This window comes from Balaenoptera musculus, chromosome 1 (assembly GCF_009873245.2).
Source record: "Balaenoptera musculus isolate JJ_BM4_2016_0621 chromosome 1, mBalMus1.pri.v3, whole genome shotgun sequence".
Classification (NCBI taxonomy): Eukaryota; Metazoa; Chordata; class Mammalia; order Artiodactyla; family Balaenopteridae; genus Balaenoptera; species Balaenoptera musculus.
In genome coordinates, this window is record NC_045785.1 from 139,663,272 (window position 1) to 139,690,443 (window position 27,172).

Genomic DNA, 27,172 nt, shown 5'->3' on the forward strand with positions numbered 1-27,172 from the left:
CAAGGATCTCTAAATCAGCCTCGTTTGGCAGCCATATTACACTTGGTTCAAATGGATCATTGTACAGAGATAGGAAAGGCAACCTGTGTAATAGAAATCTGATTAATCTAGGCTCAAGTCCCAGATCCATCTAACTGGCTTTGGGACTTTGGGCAAACCAGTTAACTTTGCTGAATTTTATTTTTCCTTATCTATAAAATGAAATTACAGACATTTCACAACGTTGCCAAATGGATAAGGAATCACCTCTATTGAGTGCCCAGTATATGTTAATACCTAGTGAGGATTCAAAAAGCGGAGGTGGCGTGGACATACATACACTACCAAATGTAAAATCGATAGCTAGTGGGAAGCAGCTGCACAGCACAGGGAGATCAGCTCGGTGCTTTGTGACCACCTAGAGGGGTGGGATAGGGAGGGTGGGAGGGAAACGCAAGAGGGAGGGGATAGGGGGATATATGTATATGTATAGCTGATTCACTTTGTTATACAGCAGAAACTAACACACCATTGTAAAGCAATTATAGTCCAATAAAGATGTTTAAAAAAAAAAAGTGGCGGTTCTTTTTATTATCAGGTCTGCAAGGAGGGCATTAGTCATCACACTGCCTGTGAGAGGAAAGCTGACCTGGATCAGTCCTCTTAGTGTTGCTGGAACTTGAGGGAATCACCATTGAGCTGAGCAGAGGCATATAAAGGTATCCTAGGTGGGTATGTGGCTCTGATGGGGCTCCTGGAGATGGGGGACTCCCAGGAACCACAGAAGGAAGAAGTTGAGGTGAAGCTGAGTCAGCACTCTGGCCAGAGCAGTTGATGGAAGCAAGGTCTGAACTGGTGCCTCCATGGTTGACATTAGAACCGTAGGAAGGTGAATGGATGAGGCACATTTTTCCATTGACTTACTTGATTAAGCCAATCTATAGTATTTGGAAAGCCACATAATCACCATCGGAGACGTTAAGCCATCAGAAAATCTCAACAGTTGGAGGAGGCCTTCAGTGCCCCTAATAGATCTAGAACTGGATATTGGCAAATGGTCCCTTGAAAATGAAGTCTTCTCTCCACCTAGACAGGTGGCGGTAAGGGTCTGCCAGCTCAGAGGTTGCAAACTGGAGGCTTTTGTTGTCACATCTATTTTGACTTGAACAGTGTTTAAAATAAGATTTCACTGGGATTTCTGGCTTTTCTCAAATGTCAGAAGATGGAGCCACACCGAACCTACATTCTGGCACACCAAAGGTTCACTGACACCAGCTCTTTTGGGGTTTCAGGTTATGCACAGCTTCTTCCTTGAAATGATTATTTCTTGTGGTTTTTATAACACTGCTCTGTCCTCATCTTCCTCCGCCCTCTCCAACTGCTTTTCCATTCTGTTTTATACAAGCCCTTCCTCCTCTGCTAATCCTTAAATGCCAGCGATCTCAGGGCTCTGTTTCAGATCCTCGTTTCTTTTCCGCAGTCCACACACTTTTCTTGATAAACCTCATCTCCTCCCAGTGTTTTGAATCCCAGCTATATGATGCTACAGGCAAGGGAAACTTTTCCTTTCTTCCCTTCTAGGTTCTTTGGCTGGTCTAATAATTAAATTGACAAAAGACAGATTAACAGTAGAGAAAACAAATTTAATTCCTATGTACGGGAACTCATAAAAATATGAGACTCAAAGAAGTGACCAAAGTAGGCAGCTTTTATGCCTTTTAGACACGGAAACAAATTTGCAAAGAGTTGACAAGACAAAGTGGTTTGGGCTTGGGGTTAGCAAATTAGTGACAAAATAAAAGGTTTGCTTATATAGCCTTTCTTGTCCCTAAATTGCCTGTCTTTGGTGATAAGGATGTCTTGTACCCTCCTGGTAGAGGGAGGGTAGCTTTGACATGGGAGATTTATTTCCTGCTTTCAGGAGGACAAAGGAGGGTCGGAGTGTCCTTGTACTGACTGTTTCTTAAGTGACTTTAATTCGAAATAATCAATATGCCAAAGCAGCATATTATGGGGTGGCATATTCTGCTCCCCTTCACTGCTGATGTCCATGGTAGCATGTGGTACAGAGGGGACTTGAATTGTGCAGAAGCATGAGATAGGAGGGTTCTGGTGTGATGTTTTTCTTTTTCCCTTTCATCCTTTAACTGACCTAGCCTGTTTTTAAAAAAATTTATTTTATTGAAGTATAGTTGATTTACAATGTTGTGTTTAGTTTCTGCTGTACAGCAAGGTGATTCAGTTACAGATATATGTATTTTCTTTTTCATATTCCTTTCCATTATGGTTTATCACAGGATACTGAATATAGTTCCCTGTGCCATACAATAGGAGGACCTTGTTGTTTATCCATTCTATATATCAATTGTTTGCATCTGATAATCCCAAACTCCCAATCCATCCCTTCCCCAACCCCCCCCCCCTTTCTTGGCAACCACAAGTCTGTTCTCTATGTCTGTGAGTCTGTTTCTAAGATAAGTTCATTTGTGTCGTATTTTAGATTCTACATATAAGTGATAGCCTGTGGTATTTGTCTTTCTCTTTCTGACTTACTTCACTTAGTATGATAATCTCTAGATCCATCCATGTTGCTGCAAATAGCATAATTTCATTCTTTTCTATGGCTGAGTAGTAGTCCATTGTGTGTGTGTATATCATTTAGGTTGTGTCCATGTCTTGGCTATTGTGAATAGTGCTGCTATGAACATAGAGGTGCATGTATATATTTTTGAATTATAGTTTTGTCTGGATATATGCCCAGAAGTGGGATTGCTGGATCATATAGCACTTTTTTTTTTTTCTTAACAGTTGTCCACATAGATTAATTTATTATCATTAATGGACTTCGTTCATTTATCATTTCCATGCTGGGGGCTGTGCTGTGCACACAAAGATAAATCAGGCATCATCACCACCTTCGGGAATTCACACTCTCTTGCCAGGAGTCGAGGTAGGTTGGTAGGACGTAGGGAACCCAACACATACATAGTTATAGCCCAAGGTAATGGGACAGCAGCCAAAGCAGGTACGAGGCTCTCTGTTGGCCCTGGCTGGAGTGATCACAGAATCCTTCCATAAGGACAGGTGTTACACATCTGTGCAACCATTTGATTATACAGATATTCACTGAGCACGTCTCTGTGTCAGACACTGCCAAGTGCTGGGAGGGGATCTAAAGATGAATAGGAGTTGGTCCCTGCCTTCAGGATCTCACACCTGAGCAGATGTGAGTAAGGAGCTGGGGAAGGGTGGGTGCACATAACTCATCAATGTCTTTACATGAGGCGGAGTGTGAGGGGTGGTGAGAGCAGTATGGCCGGGTGCTGTAGGGGTGCCCGCAAGGAATAGGGATTCTGCTCGGGCAACGGATATGATGGCCTCTAAGTCGATGTTTGGAGGCTTGAGTAGAATTTTCCTGTGGGAGATGGGGAAGGGCTTTCTGGGTTGAGGGAACAGCCTGGGCAAAGACATGGAGGCCAGAAACTTCACAGCACATTGAGGACTACTGGTGAGGACCAGCCTTGGTCATGACCCATTGGTCACCTGCCCATTTATGACAGCCAGTGCATGCCTGCAGCATGGACATGGGGTGGGGTCGGGCACCATAGAGTGAGAGAAGAGGCTAAGGAACTTGGCAGGAACTAAACCGTGGGGGCCTTGAATGCCATGCCAATCTCTTGGGCTCTGTTCTGTAAACACTGTTTTTTTTGTTTTTCACACGCACACACCGTATTTTATTTTTACAAGAGATAAATAAACTGTCACCAAGCATTGTAAATGGATGACCACAGCAAAAGCAACAATGATTGCAGTTACCAAACATGAAACACACTCATATTATGTCATAATATTGACATTCAGTCCAGTAATCCTCCACTGTAACAGCTCCTTTACTTTGCAGTGAAAATTGATTTGTATATGTTTTGCCTCTGAGTCCTTGTGGGATTTTTTTTTTTTATTCAAACAGAAAGTCACAAAAATTATAATCATCCTCATCAGTTCACTCAGTCCCATGTAATTAACTTTTTTTCATCTTGATCTTTTGTTAGCACTTTTATGAATTCATCAGCTTTCCATTAGAGTTCTGAAAATGTTTATTCATTCAGTTCAGCAGTACAGTCAGTTACCAGAAACCTGTACTTGTCAGAGTCGTTTCCATGAATTACTTGAAGATGAAACCCTTTTATAGGAACATTTTTGCAAAAGCATCAGAGTACACCCAGAACTATCTGTAAATGACAAAAGACTTAAAAATGACCACGGTTAAAGATTTGATGAAAGTTCATAATAATGCAATTGACAAGGAAATTTAGTTATTTCTGAGATATACATTTTAAAGTAATAACAAGAATTATGACTTATAACATTATACCAGAACATATAAGATTTTTAGAAATTTCATGTAATGTGTGAAACATTTATATTAACATAGTTCCATACAAATAACCCAAAGAAAGTTTAGTATTAGTTGTTTTTTATGTTTGTTTGTTTTTTTATACTGCAGGTTCTTATTAGTCATCAATTTTATACACATCAGTGTATACATGTCAATCCCAATCACCCAATTCAGCACACCACCATCCCCACCTCACCACAGTTTTCCCCCCTTGGTGTCCATATGTTTGTTCTCTACATCTGTGTCTCAACTTCTGCCCTGCAAACAGGTTCATCTGTACCATTTTTCTAGGTTCCACATACATGCGTTAATATACGATATTTGTTTTTCTCTTTCTGACTTACTTCACTCTGTATGACAGTCTCTAGATACCTCCACGTCTCCACAAATGACTCAATTTCGTTCCTTTTTATGGCTGAGTAATATTCCATTGTATATATGTACCACTTCTTCTTTATCCATTCGTCTGTCGATGGGCATTTAGGTTGCTTCCATGACCTGGCTATTGTAAACAGTGCTGCAATGAACATTGGGGTGCATGTGTCTTTTTGAATTCTGGTTTTCTCTGGGTACATGCCCAGTAGTGGGATTGCTGGATCATATGGTAATTCTATTTTTAGATTTTAAACGAACCTCCATACTGTTCTCCATAGTGGCTATATCAATTTACATTCCCACCGACAGTGCAAGAGGGTTCCCTTTTCTCCACACCCTCTCCAGCATTTGTTGTTTGTAGATTTTCTGATGATGACCATTCTAACTGGTGTGAGGTGATACCTCATTGTAGTTTTGATTTGCATTTCTCTAATGATTAGCGATGTTGAGCAGCTTTTCATGTGCTTGGCCATCTGTATGTCTTCTTTGGAGAAATGTCTATTTAGGTCTTCTGCTCATTTTTGGATTGGGTTGTTTGTTTCTTTAATATTGAGCTGCATAAGCTGTTTATATATTTTGGAGATTAATCCTTTGTCCATTGATTTGTTTGCGAACATTTTCTCCCATTCTGAGGGTTGTCTTTTCATCTTGTTTATGGTTTCCTTTGCTGTGAAAAAGCTTTGAAGTGTCATTAGGTCCCATTTGTTTATTTTTGTTTTTATTTCCATTACTCTAAGAGGTGAATCAAAAAATATCTTGCTGTGATGTATGTCAAAGAGTGTTCTTCCTGTTTTCCTCTAAGAGTTTTATAGTGTCTGGTCTTACATTTAGGTCTCGAATCCATTTTGAGTTTATTTTTGTGTATGGTGTTAGGGAGTTTTCTAATTTCATTCTTTTACATGTAGCTGTCCAGTTTTCCCAGCACCACTTATTGAAGAGACTGTCTTTTCTCCATTGTCTATCTTTGCCTCCTTTGTCATAGATTAGTTGACCATAGGTGCGTGGGTTTATCTCTGGGCTTTCTATCTGCTTCCATTGGATCTATGTTTCTGTTTTTATGCCAGTAGCATATTGGCTTCATTACTGTAGCTTTGTAGTATAGTCTGAAGTCAGGGAGTCTGATTCCTCCAGCTCCGTTTTTTTCCCTCAAGACTGCTTTGGCTATTCGGGGTCTTTTGTGTCTCCATACAAATTTTAAGATGATTTGTTCTAGTTCCGTAAAAATTGCCATTGGTAATTTGATAGGGATTGCATTGAATTTGTAGATTGCTTTGGGTAGTATAGTCATTTTCACAATATTGATTCTTCCAATCCAAGAACATGGTATATCTCTCCATCTGTTGGTATCATTTTTAATTTCTTTCATCAGTGTCTTATAGTTTTCTGCATACAGGTCTTTTGTTTCCCTAGGTAGGTTTATTCCTAGGTATTTTATTCATTTTGTTGCAGTGGTAAATGGGAGTGTTTCCATAATTTCTCTTTCAGATTTTTCATCATTAGTGTATAGGAATGCAAGAGATTTCTGTGCATTAATTTTGTATCCTGCAACTTTACCAAATTCATTGATTAGCTCTAGTAGTTTTCTGGTGGCATTTTTAGGATTCTCTAAGTATAGTATCATGTCATCTGCAAACAGTGACAGTTTTACTTCTTCTTTTCCAATTTGTATTCCTTTTATTTCTTTTTCTTCTCTGATTGCCATGGCTAGGACTTCCAAAACTATGTTGAATAATAGTGGTGACAGTGATCATCCTTGTCTCATTCCTGATCATAGAGGGAATGCTTTCAGTTTTTCACCATTGAGAATGATGTTTGCTGTGGGTTTGTCATATATGGCCTTTATTATGTTGAGGTAGTTTCCCTCTATGCCCACTTTCTGGAGAGTTTTTATCATAAATGGGTTTTGAATTTTATCAAAAGCTTTTTCTGCATCTATTGAGATGATCATATGGTTTTTATTCTTCAATTTGTTAATATGGTGTATCACATTGATTGAGTTGTGTGTATTGAAGAATCCTTGCATCCCTGGGATAAATCCCACTTGATCGTGGTATATGATCCTTTTAATGTGTTGTTGGATTCTGTTTGCTAGTATTTTGTTGAGGATTTTTGCATCGATATTCATCATGATATTGGTCTGTAATTTTCTTTTTTTGTAGTATCTTTGTCTGGTTTTTGTATCAGGGTGATGGTAGCCTCATAGAATGAGTTTGGGAGTGTTCCTTCCTCTGCAATTTTTTGGAAGAGTTTGAGAAGGATGGGTGTTAGCTCTTCTCTAAATGTTTGATAGAATTCACCTGTGAAGCCATCTGTCCTGGACTTTTGTTTGTTGGAAGATTTTTAATCACAGTTTCAATTTCATTACTTGTGATTGGTCTGTTCATATTTTCTGTTTCTTCCTGGTTCAGTCTTGGAAGGTTATACCTTTCTAAGAATTTGTCCATTTCTTCCAGTTGTCCATTTTATTGGCATAGAGTTGCTTGTAGTAGTCTCTTAGGATGCTTTGTATATCTGTGGTGTCTGTTGTAACTTCTCCTTTTTCCTTTCTAATTTTATTGATTTGAGTCCTCTCCCTCTTTTTCTTCATGAGTCTGGCTAATGGTTTATCAATTTTGTTTATCTTCTCAAAGAACCAGCTGTTAGTTTTATTGATCTTTGCTCTTGTTTTCTTTGTTTCTATTTCATTTATTTCTGCTCTGATCTTTATGATTTCGTTCCTTCTGCTAACTTTGGGTTTTGTTTGTTCTCCTTTCTCTAGTTCCTTTAGGTGTATGGTTAGATTGTTTACTTGAGATTTTTCTTGTTTCTTGAGGTAGGCTTGTATAGCTATAAACTTCCCTCTTAGAACTGCTTTTGCTGCATCCCATAGGTTTTGGATGATCGTGTTTTCATCATCATTTGTCTCTAGGTATTTTTTGATTTCCTTTTGATTTCTTCAGTGATCTCTTGGTTATTTAGTAATGTATTGTTTAGCCTCCATGTGTTTGTGTTTTTTACGGTTTTTTCCGTGTAATTGATTTCTAATCTCATAGCGTTGTGGTCAGAAAAGATGCTTGATATGATTTCAATTTTCTTAAATTTACTGAGGCTTTTTTTGTGATCCAAGATGTGATCTAACCTGGAGAATGTTCCATGCGCACTTGACAAGAAAGTGTAATCTGCTGTTTTTGGATGGAATGTCCTATAAATACCAATTAAATCTATCTGGTCTATTGTGTCATTTAAAGCTTCTGTTTCCTTGTTTATTTTCATTTTGGATGATCTGTCCATTGGTGTAAGTGAGGTGTTAAAGTCCCCCACTATTACTGTGTTACTGTCGATTATCTCTTTTAGAGCTGTTAGCATTTGCCTTGTGTATTGAGGTGCTCCTATGTTGGGTGCATATATATTTATAATTGTTATATCTTCTTCTTGGATTGATCCCTTGATCATTATGTAGTGTCCTTCCTTGTCTCTTGTAACACTCTTTATTTTAATGTCTTTTTTATCTGATATGAGTATAGCTACTCCAGCTTTCTTTTGATTTCCATTTTCATGGAATATTTTTTTCCATCCCCTCACTTTCTGTCTATGTGTCCCTAAGTCTGAAGTGGGTCTCTTGTAGACAGCGTATATATGGGTCTTGTTTTTGTATCCATTCAGCAAGCCTGTGTCTTTTTGTTTGGAGCATTTAATCCATTCACGTTTAAGGTAATTATCGATATGTATGTTCCTATGACCATTTTCTTAATTGTTTTGGGTTTGTTTTTGTAGATCCTTTTCTTCTCTTGTGTTTCCCACTTAGAGAAGTTCCTTTAGCATTTCTTGTAGAGCTGGTTTGGTGGTGCTGAATTCTCTTAACTTTTCTTGTTTGTAAAAGTTTTAATTTCTCCATCGAATCTGAATGAGATCCTTGTCGGGTAGAGTAATCTTGGTTGTAGGTTTTTCCCTTTCATCACTTTAAATATATCATGCCACTCCCTTCTGGCTTGTAGAGTTTCTGCTAAGAAATCAGCTGTTAACCTTATGGGAGTTCCCTTGTATCTTATTTGTCATTTTTCCCTTGCTGCGTTCAATAATTTTTCTTTGTCTTTAATTTTTGCCAATTTGATTACTGTGTGTCTCGGCATGTTTCTCCTTGGGTTTATCCTGTATGGGACTCACTGAGCTTCCTGGACTTGGGTGGCTATTTCCTTTCCCACGTTAGGGAAGTTTTCGACTATAATCTCTTCAAATATTTTCTCGGGTCCTTTCTCTCTCTCTTCTCCTTCTGGGACCCCTATAATGCGAATGTTGTTGCATTTAATGTTGTCCCAGAGGTATCTTAGGCTGTCTTCATTTCTTTTCATTCTTTTTCTTTAGTCTGTTCCGCAGCAGTGAATTCCACCATTCCGTCTTCCAGGTCACTTATCCGTTCTTCTGCCTCAGTTATTCTGCTATTGATTCCTTCTAGTGTAGTTTTCATTTCAGTTATTGTATTGTTCATCTCTGTTTGTTTGTTCTTTAATTCTTCTAGGTCTTTGTTAAACATTTCTTGCATGTTCTCAGTCTTTGCCTCCATTCTTTTTCTGAGGTCCTGGATCATCTTCACTATCATTATTCTGAATTCTTTTTCTGGAAGGTTGCCTATCTCCACTTCATTTAGTTGTTTTTCTGGGGTTTTATCTTGTTCCTTCATCTGGTATATAGCCCTCTGCCTTTTCATCTTGACTATCTTTCTGTGAATGTGGTTTTTGTTCCACAGGCTGCAGGATTGTAGTTCTTCTTGCTTCTGCTGTCTGCCCTCTGGTGGATGAGGCTATCTAAAAGGCTTGATGGGAGGCACTGGTGGTGGGTAGAGCTGACTGTTGCTCTGGTGGGCAGAGCTCAGTAAAACTTTAATCCACTTGACTGTTGGTGGGTGGGACTGGGTTCCCTCCCTGTTGGTTGTTTGGCCTGAGGCAACCCAACACTGGAGACTACCTGGGCTCTTTGGTAGGGCTAATGGCAGATTCTGGGAAGGCTCATGCCAAGGAGTACTTCCCAGAACTTCTGCCGCCAGTGTCCCTGTCCCCACAGTGAGCCACAGCCCCCCCCCCACCTCTGCAGGAGACCGTCCAACACTAGCAGGTAGGTCTGGTACAGTCTCCCCCGGGGTCACTGATCCTTCCCCTGGGTCCCGATGCACACACTACTTTGTGTGTGCCCTCCAAGAGTGGAGTCTCTGTTTCCCCCAGTCCTGTCGAAGTCCTGCAATCAATTCCCACTAGGCTTCACAGTCTGATTCTCTAGGAATTCCTCCTCCCGTTGCTGGACCCCCAGGTTGGGAAGCCTGACGTGAGGCTCAGAACCTTCACTCCAGTGGGTGGACTTCTGTGTTATAAGTGTTCGTCAGTCTGTGAATCACCCACCCACCAGTTATGGGATTTGATTTTACTGTGATTGCGCCCCTCCTACCGTCTCATTGTGGCTTCTCCTTTGTCTTTGGATGTGGGGTATCTTTTTGGTGAGTTCCAGTGTCTTCCTATCAATCATTGTCCAGCAGCTAGTTGTGATTCAGGGGTTCTCGCAAGAGGGAGTGAGAGCATGTCCTTCTATTCCGCCATCTTGGTTCCTCTCCTCCATATAGCACTTCTATTTTTAATTTTTTGAGGAACCTCCACACTGTTTTCCATAGTGGCTGCACCAATTAGTATTCCCACCAACAGTGTAGGAAGATTCGCTTCTCTGCACACCCTCTCCAGCATTTGTTATTTGTAGACTTTTAATGATGACCATTCTGATAGGTGTGAAGTGGTACCTCATTGTAGTTTCCATTTACATTTCTCTAATAATTAGCAATGATGAGCATCTTTTCATGTGCCTATTGGCTATCTGTATGTCTTCTTTTGAGAAATGTCAATTTAGGTCTTCTGCCCATTTTTTGATTGAGTTGGGTTTTTTGTTGTTGTTGTTGTTGTTTTTTCAGTTGTATATTTTTTTTTAGCATCTTTATTGGAGTATAATTGCTTTACAATGGTGTGTTAGTTTCTGCTTTATAACAAAGTGAATCAGTTATACATATACATGTGTTCCCATGTCTCTTCCCTCTTGCGTCTCTCTCCCTTCCACCCTCCATATCCCACCTCTCTAGGTGGTCACAAACCACCGAGCTGATCTCCCTGTGCTATGCAGCTGCTTCCCACTAGCTATCTATTTTATGTTTGGTAGTGTATATATGTCCATGCCACTCTCTCACTTTGTCACAGCTTACCCTTCCCCCTCCTCATATCCTCAAGTCCATTCTCTAGTAGGTCTGTGTCTTTATTCCCATCTTACCCCTAGGTTCTTCATGACCTTTTTTTTTTCTTAGATTCCATATATATGTGTTAGCATACGGTATTTGTTTTTCTCTTTCTGACTTACTTCACTCTGTATGACAGACTGTAAGTCCATCCACCTCACTACAAATAACTCAATTCCGTTTCTTTTTATGGCTGAGTAATATTCCACTGTATATATGTGCCACATCTTCTTTATCCATTCATCCAATGATGGACACTTAGGTTGCTTCCATGTCCTGGCTATTGTAAATAGACCTGCAATGAACATTTTGGTACATGACTCTTTTTGAATTATGGTTTTCTCAGGGTATATGCCCAGTAGTGGGATTGCTGGGTCGTATGGTAGTTCTATTTGTAGTTTTTTAAGGAACCTCCATACTGTTCTCCATAGTGGCTGTATCAATTTGCATTCCCACCAACAGTGCAAGAGTGTTCCCTTTTTTCTACACCCTCTCCAGCATTTATTGTTTCTAGATTTTTTGAAGATGGCCATTCTGACCGGTGTGAGATGATATCTCATTGTAGTTTTGATTTGCATTTCTCTAATGATTAATGATGTGGAGCATTCTTTCATGTGTTTGTTGGCAATCTGTATATCTTCTTTGGAGAAATGTCTATTTAGGTCTTCTGCCCATTTTTGGATTGGGTTTTTTGGTTTTTTGTTATTGAGCTGCATGAGCTGCTTGTAAATTTTGGAGATTAATCCTTTTTTAGTTGCTTCATTTGCAAATATTTTCTCCCATTCTGAGGGTTGTCTTTTTGTCTTGTTTATGGTTTCCTTTGTTGTGCAAAAGCTTTTAAGTTTCATTAGGTCCCATTTGTTTATTTGTGTTTTTATTTCCATTTCTCTAGGAGGTGGGTCAAAAAGGATCTTGCTGTGATTTATGTCATAGAGTGTTCTGCCTATGTTTTCCTCTAAGAGTTTGACAGTGTCTGGCCTTACACATAGGTCTTTAATCATTTTGAGTTTATTTTTGTGTATGGTGTTAGGGACTGTTCTAACTTCATACTTTTACATGTAGCTGTCCAGTTTTCCCAGCACCACTTATTGAAGAGGCTGTCTTTTTTCCACTGTATATTCTTGCCTCCTTTATCAAAGATAAGGTGTCCATATGTGCGTGGGTTTATCTCTGGGCTTTCTATCCTGTTCCATTGATCTATATTTCTGTTTTTGTGCCAGTACCAGACTGTCTTGATTACTGTAGCTTTGTAGTATAGTCTGAAGTCAGGGAGCCTGATTCCTCCAGCTCCGTTTTTCTTTCTCAAGATTGCTTTGGCTATTTGGGGTCTTTTGTGTTTCCATACAAATTGTGAAATTTTTTGTTCTAGTTCTGTGATAAATGCCAGTGGTAGTTTGATAGGGATTGCACTGAATCTGTAGATTGCTTTGGGTAGTATAGTCATTTTCACAATGTTGATTCTCCCAATCCAAGAACGTGGTATATCTCTCCATCTATTTGTATCATCTTTCTTTCATCAGTGTCTTATAATTTTCTGCATATAGGTCTTTTGTCTCCTTAGGTAGGTTTATTCCTAGATATTTTCTTCTTTTTGTTGCAATGCTAAATGTGAGTGTTTTCTTAATTTCACTTTCATATTTTTCATCATTAGTGTATAGGAATGCAAGAGATTTCTGTGCATTAATTTTGTATCCTGCTACTTTACCAAATTCATTGTTTAGCTCTAGTAGTTTTCTGGTAACATCTTTAGGATTCTATATGTATAGTATCATGTCATCTGCAAACAGTGACAGCTTTACTTCTTCTTTTCCAATTTGGATTCCTTTTATTTCTTTTTCTTCTCTGATTGGAAGATTGATTTGGAAGCTAAAACTTCCAAAACTATGTTGAATAATAGTGGTGAGAGTGGGCAACCTTGTCTTGTTCCTGATCTTAGTGGAAATGGTTTCAGTTTTTCACCATTGAGGACGATGCTGGCTGTGGGTTTGTCGTATATGGCCTTTATTATGTTGAGGAAAGTTCCCTCTATGCCTACTTTCTGGAGAGTTTTTATCATAAACGGGTGTTGAATTTTGTCGAAAGCTTTCTCTGCATCTATTGAGATGATCATATGGTTTTTATCCTTCAATTTGTTAATATGGTGTATCATGTTGATTGATTTGTATATTGAAGAATCCTTGCATTCCTAGAATAAACCCCACTTGATCGTGGTGTATGATCCTTTTAATGTGCTGTTGGATTCTCTTTGCTAGTATTTTGTTGAGGATTTTTGCATCTATGTTCGTCAGTGATATTGGCCTGTAGTTTTCTTTCTTTGTGACATCTTTGTCTGGTTTTGGTATCAGGGTGATGGTGGCCTCGTAGAATGAGTTTGGGAGTGTTCCTCCCTCTGTTATATTTTGGAAGAGTTTGAGAAGGATAGGTGTTAGATCTTCTCTAAATATTTGATAGAATTCGCCTGTGAAGCCATCTGGTCCTGGGCTTTTGTTTGTTGGAAGGTTTTTAATCACAGTTTCAATTTCAGTGCTTGTGATTGGTCTGTTCATATTTTCTGTTTCTTCATGGTTCAGTCTCAGCAGGTTGTGCATTTCTAAGAATTTGTCCATTTCTTCCTGGTTGTCCATTTTATTGGCATAGAGTTGCTTGTAGAAATCTCTCATGATCCTTTGTATTTCTTCAGTGTCAGTTGTTACTTCTCCTTTTCCATTTCTAATTCTATTGATTTGAGTCTTCTCCCTTTTTTTCTTGATGAGTCTGGCTAATGGTTTATCAATTTTGTTTATCTTCTCAAAGAACCAGCTGTTAGTTTTATTGATCTTTGCTCTCGTTTCCTTCATTTCTTTTTCATTTATTTCTGCTCTGATCTTTATGATTTCTTTCCTTCTGCTAACTTTGGGGTTTTTCTGTTCTTCTTTCTCTAATTGCTTTGGGTATAAGGTTAGGTTGTTTATTTGAGATGTTTCTTGTTTCTTAAGGTAGGATTGTATTGCTATAAACTTCCCTCTTAGAACTGCTTTTGCTGCATCCCATAGGTTTTGGGTCATCGTGTTTTCATTGTCATTTGTTTCTAGGTATTTTTTGATTTCCTCTTTGATTTCTTCAGTGATCTCTTGGTTATTAAGTAGTGTATTGTTTAGCCTCCATTTGTTTGTATTGTTTACAGATCTTTTCCTGTAATTGATATCTAGTCTCATAGCGTTGTGGCCGGAAAAGATACTTGATACGATTTCAATTTTCTTAAATTTATCAAGGCTTGATTTGTGACCCAAGATATGATCTATCCTGGAGAATGTTCCATGAGCACTTGAGAAAAATGTGTATTCTGTTGTTTTTGGATGGAATGTCCTATAAATATCAATTAAGTTCATCTTGTTTAATGTACCATACCATTTAAAGCTTGTGTTTCCTTATTTATTTTCATTTTGGATGATCTGTCCATTGGTGAAAGTGGGGTGTTAAAGTCCCCTACTATGATTGTGTTACTGTTGATTTCCCCTTTTATGGCTGTTAGTATTTGCCTTATGTATTGAGGTGCTCCTATGTTGGGTGCATAAATATTTACAATTGTTATATCTTCTTCTTGGATCGATCCCTTGATCATTATGTAGTGTCCTTCTTTGTCTCTTGTAATAGTCTTTATTTTAAAGTCTATTTTGTCTGATATGAGAATTGCTACTCCAGCTTTCTTTTGATTTCCATTTGCATGGAATATCTTTTTCCATCCCCTCACTTTCAGTCTGTATGTGTCCCTAGGTCTGAAGTGGGTCTCTTGTAGACAGCATATATACGGGTCTTGTTTTTGTATCCATTCAGCCAGTCTGTGTCTTTTGGTGGGAGCATTTAATCCATTTACATTTAAGGTAATTATCGATATGTATGTTCCTATTCCCATTTTCTTAATTGTTTTGGGTTTGTTATTGTAGGTGTTTTCCTTCTCTTGTGTTTTTGCCTAGAGAAGTTCCTTTAGCATTTGTTGTAAAGCTGGTTTGGCGGTGCTGAACTCTCTCAGGTTTTGCTTGTCTGTAAAGGTTTTAATTTCTCCATCAAATCTAAATGAGATCCTTGCTGGATAGAGTAATCTTGGTTGTAGGTTTTTCTCTTTCATTACTTTAAATATGTCCTGCCACTCCCTTCTGGCTTGCAGAGTTTCTGCTGAAAGATCAGCTGTTAACCTTATGGGGGACTCCCGTGTGTTTTTTGTTGTTTTTCCCTTGTCGCTTTTAATATGTTTTCTTTGTATTTAATTTTTGATAGTTTGATTAAAATGTGTCTGGCGTGTTTCTCCTTGGATTTATCCTGTATGGGACTCTCTGTGCTTCCTGGACTTGATTCACTATTTTCTTTCCCATATTAAGGAAGTTTTCAACTATAATCTCTTCAAATATTTTCTCAGTCCCTTTCTTTTTCTCTTCTTCTTCTGGGACCCCTATAATTTGAATGTTGGTGCATTTAATGTTGTCCCAGAGGTCTCTGAGATTGTCCTCAGTTCTTTTCATTCTTTTTTCTTTATTCTGCTCTGCAGTAGTTATTTCCACTATTTTATCTTCCAGATCACTTATCCGTTCTTCTGCCTCAGTTATTCTGCTATTGATTCCTTCTAGAGAACGTTAATTTCATATGTTGTGTTGTTCATCATTGTTTGTTTGCTCTCTAGTTCCTCTAGGTCCTTATTCAACGTTTCTTGTATTTCTCCATTCTATGTCCAAGATTTTGGATCATCTTTACTATCATTATTCTGAATTCTTTTTCAGGTAGACTGCCTATTTCCTCTTCATTTTTTAGGTCTGGTGGGTTTTTACCTTGCTCCTTCATCTGCTGTGTGTTTTTCTGTCTTCTCATTTTGCTTATCTTACTGTGTTTGGGGTCTCCTTTTCGCAGGGTGCAGGTTCATAGTTCCCATTGTTTTTGGTGTCTTTCCCCAGGTGCTAAGGTTGGTTCAGTGGGTTGTGTAGGCTTCCTGGTGGAGAGGACTAGTGCTTGTGTCCTGGTGGATGAGGCTGGATCTTGTCTTTCTGGTGGGCAGGTCCACATCTGGTGGTGTGTTTTGGGGTGTCTGTGGCCTTATTATGATTTTAGGCTGCCCCTCTGCTAATGGATGGGGCTGTGTTCCTGTCTTGCTAGTTGTTTGGCATAGGGTGTCCAGCACTGTAGCTTGCTGGTCATTGAGTGAAGCTGGGTCTTGGTGTTGAGATGGAGATCTCTGGGAGCTTTTCGCTGTTTGATATTACATAGAGCTGGGAGGTCCCTTATGGACCAGTGTCCTGAAGTTGGCTCTCCCACCTCAAAGGCACAGCACTGACTCCTGGCTGGAGCACCAAGAGCCTTTCATCCACACGGCTCAGAATAAAAGTGAGAAAAATAAAAGGACGGACAGAACCCTAGGACAAATGGTGAAAGCAACGCTATACAGACAAAATCTCACACAGAAGCATACACATACACACTCACAAAAACAGGAAAAGGGGAAAAAATAATATATCTTGCTCCCAAAGTCCACCTCCTCAATTTGGGATGATTTGTTGTCTATTCAGGTATTCCACAGATTCAGGGTACATCAAGTTGATTGTGGAGATTTAATCCGCTGCTCCTGAGGCTGCTGGGAGAAATTTCCATTTCTCTTCTTTGTTCCCACACCTCCTGTGGTTCAGCTTTGGATTGGCCCCACCTCTACGTGTAGGTCACCTGAGGGCGTCTGTTCTTTGCTCAGACAAGACGGGGTTAAAGGAGCAGCTGATTCAGGGTCTCTGGCTCACTCAGGCCGGGGGGAGGGAGGGGTACGGAAGAGGGGCGAGCCTGCAGCGGCAGAGGCCGGTGTGACGTTGCACCAGGCTGATGCGCACCGTGCAGTCTCCCAGGGAAGTTGTCCCTCGATCGCAGGACGCTGGCAGTGGTGAGCTGCACAGGCTTCCGGCAGGGGAGCTGTGGATAGTGACCTGTGTTTGCTCACAGGGTTCTTGGTGGCTGCAGCAGCAGCCTTAGCGTCTCATGCCCGTTTCTGGGGTCCGCACTTATAGCTGCGGCTCATGCCCGTCTCTGGAGTTCGTTTAGGTGGCGCTCTGAATCCCCTCTCCTCGCGCACCAGGAAACAAAGAGGGAAGAAAAAGTCTCTTGCCTCTTCGGCAGGTCCAGACTTTTTCCTGGACTCCCTCCCGCCTAGCTGTGGCGCACTAGCCCCCTTCAGGCTGTGTTCACGCCACCAACCCCAGTCCTCTCCCTGCAATCCGAGTGAAGCCCGAGCCTCAGCTCCCAGCCCCCGCCCGCTCCGGCGGGTGAGCAGACAAGCCTCTCGGGCTGGTGAGTGCTCTTCGGCACAGATCCTACGTGTGGGAATCTCTGCTTTGCCCTCCGCACCCCTGTTGCTGCGCTCTCCTCCGAGGTCTGAAGCTCCCGCCTCCACCACCCACAGTCTCCGCCCGCGAAGGGGCTTCCTAGTGTGTGGAAACCTTTCCTCCTTCACAGCTCCCTCCCACTGGTGCAGGTCCCGTACCTATTCTTTTGTCTCTTCTTTCTTTTTTCTTTTGCCCTACCCAGGTACATGGGGAGTTTCTTGCCTTTTGGGAGGTCTGAGGTCTTCTGCCAGCGTTCAGTAGGTGTTCCATAGGAGCAGTTACATGTGTAGATGTATTTCTGATGTATCTGTGGGGAGGAAGGTGATCTCCACGTCTTCCTCTTCCGCCATCTTCTCCTCCACCTCTTGTTGTTGTTATTGAGCTGTATGAGCTGTTTGTACATTTTGGAAATTAATCCCTTTTTGGTTGCATCATTTGAAAAATTTTTCCCATTCTGTAGGTTGTCTTTTCATTTTGTTTGTGGTTTCCTTTGCTGTATAAAAGCTTGTAATTTTGATTAGATCCCATTTGTTTACTTTTGCTTTTATTGCCTTGGGAGGCTGACTTAAGAATTAATTGGTACAATTTATGTCAGTTTATGTTTTGCCTATGTTCTCTTCTAGTTTTATGGTGTCATATCTTTAAGTCTTTAAGCCATTTTGAGTTTATTTTGTGTATGGTGTGAGGGTGTATTCTAACTTCATTGATTTACATGCAGCTGTCCAACTTTCCTAACACCACTTGCTAGTGATGGACTGTCTTTTCTCCGCTATATACTCTTGCCTTCTTTGTTGAATATTAATTGACCATAGGTGAGTGGTTTATCTCTGGGCTGTCTATTCTATTCCATTGATCCTTGTCTGTTTTTGTGCCAATACCATGCTGTTTTGATTACTGTAGCTTTGTAGTATTGTCTGAAGTCTGGGAAGGTTATGCCTCCAGTTTTGTTCTTTTTCCTCAGTATTTCTTTGCCAATTCTGGGTCTTTTATGATTTCATATAAATTTTAGGACTATTTGTTCTAGTTCTGTGAAAAATGTCAAGGGTAATTTGATAGGGATTGCATTAAATGTGTAGATTGCTTTGGGTAGTATAGCCATTTTAACAATATTAATACTTCCAATCCAAGAGCATGAGATATCTTTCCATATCTTTGAATCATATTCAGTTTCCTTTATTAATATTCTATAGTTCTCAGCATATGTCTTTCATCTCCTTTGACCTAGACCGTTTTTATTTTTAAGATCATAATGTTCATTTTGGAAATTTATCCAAACACAGATAGTTATAAATAAAGAAACAGAAATTGCCTATAATCCAGAGATAACCATTATTAATATTTTGGTTATTTAAAGTAGAATTCTTTGCTTTGCTGATATCCATCACTATCCTCTCACCGTAAGGTTTTTCTTCATGAGCGCATTATCATATTTATTTACTACTTTATTTTCTATCTTCTTTACTATGTTTAGCCCACTGCTGCAAACCCCAGGCCCTATAATAATGACTGGCACACGGGAGGTGCTCAGTAAGTTTCTGTTGAATAAATGAGTCTCTTTTTATATATAGAACAGAGCTGAGGTCATACTTTACATACAGTTCTAAATTTTTATTCATTTAGCATTATATTTCATCATGCCACTGACTAGTTTAAAACCCTTCAGTGAAGGGTTTAAAACCCTCATTACCCTTAGAACAAAGCCTAAAATCCTTACTATATCCTGCAAGATGTTGGTCTTTGGAAAGACACACAATCCTTATCTTTGGAGCTACAGCAGCTCAAATCCTCAGAATCCACATGGCCCAGCTCCAGGCTTTCCTCCCCGTTTGCTCCCTTCCAGCCATGCTGGGCTCCTTATAATTTCCACCAACACACCATACCCTCTCTTGTCTTGGGGCATATTCGTTTTCTAGTGCTGCTGTAACAAAATTACACTGGGTGGCTTAACAACAGACATTATTTTCTCACAATTCTGGAGGCTAGAAGTCCGAGACCAAGGTGTCGGTAGGGTTCATTTCTTCCAAGGCCTTTCTTCTTGGCTTATAGATGGCTGTTTTCTTCATGTCTTCACATGGTCTTTCCTCATGCGTATCTGTGTCCCAATCTCCCCATCTTATGAGGACACCAGACACTCTAATTACCTCATTTAACCTTAAGTACCTCCTTAAAGATCCTGTGTACAAATACAGTCACAGACTGACGTATTTGGGATTAGAACTTCAACATAAGATTTTGGGGTACACGATTCAACCCATAACACAAGGCTTTGAACTAGTTGTTCCTTCTGTCTCTCCTCTTATTTGAGATCTCAGCTTAAATTTCACTTTTCAGACAACTTTTCCATGACAACAACCAGGCTAGGTCCCCACTTTATATGCTCCCATAGTATCAGTATCATCCCCTTTTAAAACCCTCATCACGTTTGTAATTACTTGTTCCATGTCTGCCTTTTGGATTTGACTGTAAAATACATGAGAACAAGACTTGGAACTGTGTTGAACATCACCTTCTTCCCAGAGCTTAGTTCAGTGCATGGTGAATAGGAAGGGCAATAAATCTTTGCTCAATTAATCCAAACTGAAGAGCATGCTCTTAGATATTAAAAACTTTTTATAAACATTGTTTTAATGAATGCACATTATTTTTATTGATGGGCCCTACTGTTCTTAATATTTACCCCATAGACATCTATATTATATCCAAATTTTTTCTCTTATTCACAATATTAGGATGGAAATCTGTATCTGTCCCTCTATTTCCTTAGATTCCTAGTAATAGATAAACTGAGTTAAAAGGAAATAAACCATTTTAAGGCTTTAATGTATACTGCTGAATTGATTTCTAAAAAGATTGAACAAACTTAATACTTCTGTTAGCAGTAAAAATAAAACAAAAATAAGCACAAACTGATGAAAAGTACATGGAAAAGAGCTTGTTATATAAAATTTTGGTGAATATTTTATTGCCCAGTTTCTTGGAAAGGAATGTAAATCTGTGTTTTGTAGGTTTGGGGGAGCATTAGATTTCTGGATCTTGAATGAGGCACTCCTGTGTATGTATGGTGTCCGATATTTATTTTCACTACTCCCAGTGATGGAGATAATTTAACAACGCTCCCTTCAGGGTTAGAATACACATATGGGAGGGAGTAGTAAGGCGAGGGTGGGTGGGAATTCCTTCACCTTTGTGTTCGAGTCTAGCAGCCTGATTCTTCTATTTTTCAGTATCTCTAGTTTGAGTCTGGGGGTTCCCACTCTCCAATTATCAAAGTAGAAAAAGTGGGTGATTGTCCTACAATATGTGTAGGGAAATTTCCATCAAAATAAATGCAAATAAAGTCATGTGGATTCAGTAGGTAGAGAAGTTGGTGGAAGTTGAGGTCATTCTCATCTGCATCTATTTTCTCAATGAAATATATGTGGTGAGGTCACCACGTGAGTGACGGTAGGAGCATAGGATATTTGAAAAGAAAGGTGGTGTGAAACTGTAGTCTCAGAGTGGGAAAATAAAGTAGCTAGAGAAATGTGGTTGGAATTGCGGGAAGTACTGAATCTCATTTGAGATTTGTGTTCATGATTTAAAGTCAGGCCAGTCAGCACTGGTGGTGTGATTTCATCCAGTTCCAACAGCTACTTAAGTTTAGGTGAAAATCAGTGAGTAGTTAGGTTTAATAAGATTTAAAGTTTTGCCAAGTTTGTTCAAAAGAGGAAGAGACATTAATGGTGGGTAAATTGGTGAGGTCATGGGGAGGGGTGATGGATTCTGAGAAACGGGAAGAATCAGTGGATTGGAGGTCCTGAAGAACTATCCAAGTGAGTGGACAAGACTGAGTTGAAAGTAATGATTACAGACTGAGATCACAGGGCTTTAAAAATATTTACATATTTTATTAAATATTAATATTAATGTAATAAGACAATTGGGGCTGGAATTCTCTTAGCTTAAGACCTCAGGTAAGAAAGGACTAATGAATGGATTAGTCCTTCTAAAGGTAGCAGCTGTCTGGGACTGCCTTGAGAACTTCATCTACTCTACAGATGGAGGAAGCTGGATGGGAGAGTGGGGAAAGGGAGTTTAGGACAAGCTAGCTGGCAGTGTTTGTCAGATTGCCTCTCGACCCAAGGTCAATGGCTTTTCCCAGAAATTGGGAAAAGATAAAGTAGGGGGTTCCTGTGTAGGATGTGCCTCCAGTTGCTGCAAAACTCCAACACCAGCGTGGTGGTGGTGATGGTGGTGGGAGGGTAGCAGCCAGTCCCTTGGTGTTAAGTTCTTCTTCCTCTATTTAATGACTTTGGTTCTCTCCCTTAACCTGTGAGGAAGGTTTTCAATCTTTTCATTTTAAGAAACCCCATCCTACTATTACATCCAAAGTATTTTTTCAATATTACCTGCTGCTGCTATTTCTTAAGACAGTACCACTTCTTAGACAGCTGAGACTGAAACAAGGATAGAAATGCACTCTAACACCATAGGACTTCTAAAGTTATTTCTCCCACTATCATCTGGGATGATGAGTGCATTCTTTTATGGATTAAGAGAATCCCCAGGGTTCTATCAATCAATCATCAGTGGCCTCCCATTGACTACTTCACTGTAAAGGATGGATAGAAACTATAGACCTCCAGGCTTATTAGGGTAAGTTAAGAGCAAGGCTTTGAGAAGTATAAGCCTTCCTAGCAGGTAGATGCTGACACTTACTAGTTTCAACCCTTAAATTACTTAGCTTCTCTTAGTAGATAGACCTCTTAAAGCTTGCTTTACCCAGAAAAGAGAAGCAACCTCCCCTTTGAAATCTTCCAAGAGATACTCCTGGATCCTTTAACTCTTCCTGAAATAGCGGTGCTTTGTCCTAGAGGAATGGAGGCATGCTGAGACTGGAATTAATGCCCAAAGAAAGAACCTGAGAATGGATGCTAACATTTCTAAACTTCAATCCCAGGTGGGGAGAAAGTGGTCAGGTGGGAAGGTAGTGGCTGAGCAAAAGGTGAGCAGAAACTGAAAAGGGGGTGGAAGGAGGGGTGAGAAAGACTGAGAAAGGAAGGAAGGGAGAAGATGGCATACCGGAAGGAGCATAGGCTCTGGAAATAAACCAGGGCTCCCTTTCCATTGCCCAGGCACAAAATGTTGGACTTCGCGTAAGATGCTTAGCACTTGTTCAACTCTCAGTTTGCTGATCTTTAAAGAAAACAATTAATTATCAATAAATAATAGTGATTATTATCAGATCTTTCAAGACATCTGTATTCAGAAACCCTGGAACAGTACAGATGAAAAGCATAGTATCACAGTACCTGAAAGTGGCTGCTAAATGAAATGGTCTCACTGGAATTAACAGGAAAGGTCAGTATTACTCACTCTTGATGACAATATTAAAAGGACAAATGATTGATTTTATTAAATATTATTAGTAAACTCAAAACATAAACACGTTACCAATATTGACACTGTGAATTACTAACTCCACTCTGAGGGTCCTAGTTGAGTTGTGGAACTGTTCAACATATGTCTGTGTGTCTATACTCTAAGCTGTTCCCCAAATTTACTCTCCTAGGGTAAAATGAAAATTAAAGGGAAGACAGTGGTGAAAAAAATTTAAAGATATCAAAGTATAAAGATATGCAAAGTGATGCTAAAAATTAAAATTAAAACTAGACCAGCATATTTACATATTTTATTAATCTTTACAATCAGTCATTATAATCAAATACACAATTATATACAAGAATTATATACATTTTGCCCAGACTTTTACATCACAGTACATAGTTTCCCTTAGAAATATTGTATACATTTATCACCAAACAATAAAATCCAACAACAGTAGTGTTACAGCACCTGTTAGTACAGACATCTTTTTCATAAATTACATCATAAGAAAATATACGGCTGTAAATTGGGCTTTTAAAAATGTCTTTTATAAAATCTGAACATACAATATTTCATTCACAGAATGTTTTTTTTTTTTTTCTATGTTCTGACTGAAGCCTTGTGCATAAAACGACCGGTTGGAATATTTATTAAATGCCCCCACCCCCGCCTCTACAATTATAAGCACTATTTGAATTACTGACGCTGAGCTTTCTTTATGATGAATTTGGCATGGAGTTTGGTGAGGGAACAAATGCTGGTTTTACTGTTATAAGGGCTGTGAGATGATGGTAATTTAAATTAATAAAATCTCAAGAGAGCATATTAGAGAAGTTAAAATCACAGAGTGCACAATTTTTTATTTTACCCTCTAACAAACACTGTGAAGAAAAAGGGAAAAGTATAATGTTAAAAAAAAATTGTTCTGAAACAATTGTATTCTTGTTGGAAGCCTATTAAAAGTTAAAAAGAAAAAAGAAAACCTACCCAACAAAATATCCCATCCCAAACATATCTGGTAAATTACAATTCTTTCACATCTAAAACTTTATGGGAAAAGCACTGCAAATTAGGTTATATCATTTTAATGGACCTTCCTAAGCAGAAAAAACTATAACTATTTTTAGTAGGTAAACAAGTGAAGTTTTAAAACTTGAAAATACCTGAATTAAATACTTTCTCTAATATCTAACTTTTAACTTTCAGATAAAATCCTTACTTGATTCCAGGTTTGTAAACATTGTATAAATCCTTCTTAGTCAATCAATTTTATGGCTGTGGTGATCACTTCAGCTCTATCTCTATGCAGTCAACATCTAACTGAGGTAGACCAGATGTTTCTAAAATTCAGGGTTACATAGAATCCCCTGAATCTTTAGGAAGTAAATAAAATGCTATAAAGATTTTAAAACAAAACATTTTAAAAAATGCCTAATGATGTTGAAATTTTTTAATTAAATAAAAAACAACTTTGTGGCAGTATGTCAATTAAGAATGGAGAGTCAATGACAATGTTGGAGTTTTGAAGCTGAACACTATACCTTCTTTTCCTAGCTAGGGAAAAATCATGTATAATTCCTTCTGGGTATTAAGTATAATTTGTTAAATTTTTTTCCTTTTGTTTCTTTTTTTTTAAGGATTCATTTTTCTAAACAAGCCAGCAATTTGCTGCTAAACCACAATGAATGGCAACAACTCCCCCTAATGGCCAAAGAAAGGGTAAGTGGCAGTAAGCTGGCTTTTCCTTGTATGCCACAAGATCTCTGCTGGAAATAAAATTATGTTGCTTTGATAACTTAGACAATTTAGATTTAGACAACAATGGCTCTGAGATACAAAAAAAATCAAATCAATGTATATAAGGCTTCTGTAATCCAAGTCTTAAAGGAACATCTGCTCCTTTTCTCCAAGCCCCAGTCCTATAAATCAAGGCAAGTCAAGTAATTAAGCTTCAGCTATTTTGGCAGCTTTGCAACTAAGATGAACAAAGCACTATGTCTATCCTTCTGTATACTATATGTATTATAGTTCTATCTTCTTACACCAAATTTCACATGCAGAGAGACTAAAAAATATCCATTTTGGTGTCAGGTTTAATTAAGGGCCAATAAAGGTCTTGTATACTACTCTTTTTTCCCCCCTCAAAGTGAATTCTCTATTAGATTTATTACTCACTGACCCAATTAAGTTTAGCTGGAATTTTTGAAAGCAGCTATTTCTCCCCTTATAAAATAACAGTTTACCTGGGATCTAAGACATACTGTACATGAATATACATAACTACAATACAGCACTGCTGTTCTTTTAACAGCTCCATATACAGTTTAAGTTCATCAGTACCTCAAAAACTGTGTTTTAAGAAAAAGGGTTGTTATGTAATGTCATGGTACAGAAAAAAGAAATTAAGTCTCAAATATTCCTTTAGAACTGAGTCAGGTAAGTTTAAAAAAATAAATAAAATGAGTAAAGCCATGATTTCAATTACAGGGTTGTCTACAGATATCAACAACAAAGTTTTTAAAACTTAAATGTGGCCAGCAGCAGACTGCCACACACACACACACACACACACACACACACACACACACTCACACAAAGGGGAAAAAATTCTCAGTAAGCTATATGGCTATATGTTAGTTGCTACTGTGTTTTTTACACAGGTTACCATAGACTAATTTTCAAGTCCATATCAGAAGGAATATTTGTTTAAAAAAAAAGCAAACTTAAAAACCATGATTCAACAGAAAATGTGACAGACTCCTTAGGTGCAACTTTAGAAACTAGTTTCAAAGGAGGAAAAATAGTAGTTACTCCAGAATTTTTAGATCACTACCACAGTTTTATCATGGCTCCCTAAGATAGAAAAATGGAACAAAATGTATTCAGCTATTGGCAACACAGGCCTTGTGGCTCAAAATGCATTCTAAACATGGGATGGAGTAAGGCTGATGGCTAGAGGTAATCACCTCCAACGAAATGAACTGGAAAAGATTTATAATTTACCCTACAAAGATATAACTTTAAGTTCCATTTCAGAGTAGTCACAGCTTTCCTTACGGAAGGCCCAATGGCAAGTTCATATTGCAACATTATAGTTTCTCCCTTGCTCCATTTTTCAAAAGTATTAAGTAACCAATTTCCACGATATATGACCTTTTTACCTGGTCCCAATGATTAGTCTTTATGCAGAGAACTCACTGAGAAAGTACACTGGCTTCACCTTTGGTTTAAATGAAAAGGACACTGTTAAAGAGGGGGAAAAAAAATCAAGTCATCTTGATCATGTTACACAATGAAGCAAGTGAAAATGATGAGCAAAGACTGTTTTCACCATAAATGTATTTGCTTCATAACCACTTAGGTCACTTTTGAGTGTTTCTGTGAAGGCAGCATAACCAGAATGCCCAAAATACTCCTATGTGTTTTCCCCAAAGGGCCTCTAACCCCAAAACCAAGAAAACCGAGAGCTTCCTTCAATTAGAAAGCTGTACAAATTCGTATTCCCCACCTCACAGTTAACTGCATTTGTTTCTTATCTACCGTCTAGAGAGTGCAGAAATCTGGTTCCTAGAAATGCCCAATAATCTTTTCCTGGCCTGAGATGCAGCAGGGTGGTGCAATGCTGTCACCTGAGGGGGAAACTGTGAGTTTGCATTTTTGATGGGACAGTTATAAACAAGGTCAGTTCTAACACAGCATGTTCCAGATTCCTATGATAACTAACTCTCCCAGTCAGAACGTGGTTGTTCATCACCATACTTAGAGCCTCCCATGAGAGAGCCTGCTTAGTATCAGGGTATCTATTATCCACAGTTTACCTTTTCTTTTGAAATACCTACCACCAGGTAGACTTTAGTGAGTCAGAGCTCATCCTTCTCCATCATTTCAAATGCTTCTATATCTTCATTCCAGTCTGCTAATATGGAGTCTATAGGTTGGACCTTTTTACCCCAGCTAACATTAGGATTGGAATCCTCCTCAGTTTCTGATTGTTCTTGAAGTTGGTTATCTAAATCTGTACATTCACCATCAAGACTTGTAGTCTCATGGTTTTCCGTGGGATTAGAATTCTGTTCAGAAGGAGAAATGCTTGCAGCATTGTCTGTATCTGCTGGAGACAAAGATTCTGGGTGAGAGTTTAGAGAACTTTCCTCAGGAGACTCCTGATCAACCAAATCAACCTCCTGAGAACTTGATGCAATCTGTTCAGCACTCTGATTCTGAGAATCATTTTCAGAGGATGGTTGTTCTTCATTTTCCATCTCAGGATCTGTATATGAAAGAAACAAACTTCATGCTACTTTCCCCACAAAACATGTACTATCACATTCTCAAAACCATACTGGTTTTGGTAATAAAACAAAAAAATAAAAGTTAAAGAAAATCATGTTAATGCAGAATGACTCTAATAACTAAAAAGACTGCCTTCAATGGGTATTAGTAAATGCCAAGAAATATACTAAACAATACTACTATTAAAATGCA

At 38.8% G+C, this 27,172-nt stretch overlaps 1 protein-coding gene across 8 annotated transcripts in view; it reads right to left on the reverse strand.

Moving 5' to 3' along the window:
- Positions 1-23,213: 23,213 nt before the first annotated feature.
- Positions 23,214-27,172, reverse strand: part of EDEM3 (ER degradation enhancing alpha-mannosidase like protein 3) — an 80,038-nt gene continuing 76,079 nt past the window's right edge. For 7 of the 8 annotated variants that reach the window (XM_036851370.1, XM_036851335.1, XM_036851364.1 and 4 more), the window contains one exon: positions 23,214-26,957. In XM_036851370.1, coding sequence (XP_036707265.1) covers positions 26,548-26,957 — 410 coding nt within the window. In that variant the 3' untranslated portion in view covers positions 23,214-26,547. The remainder of the gene's footprint in view (positions 26,958-27,172) is intronic. The other variant, XM_036851324.1, reaches the window with a different exon arrangement.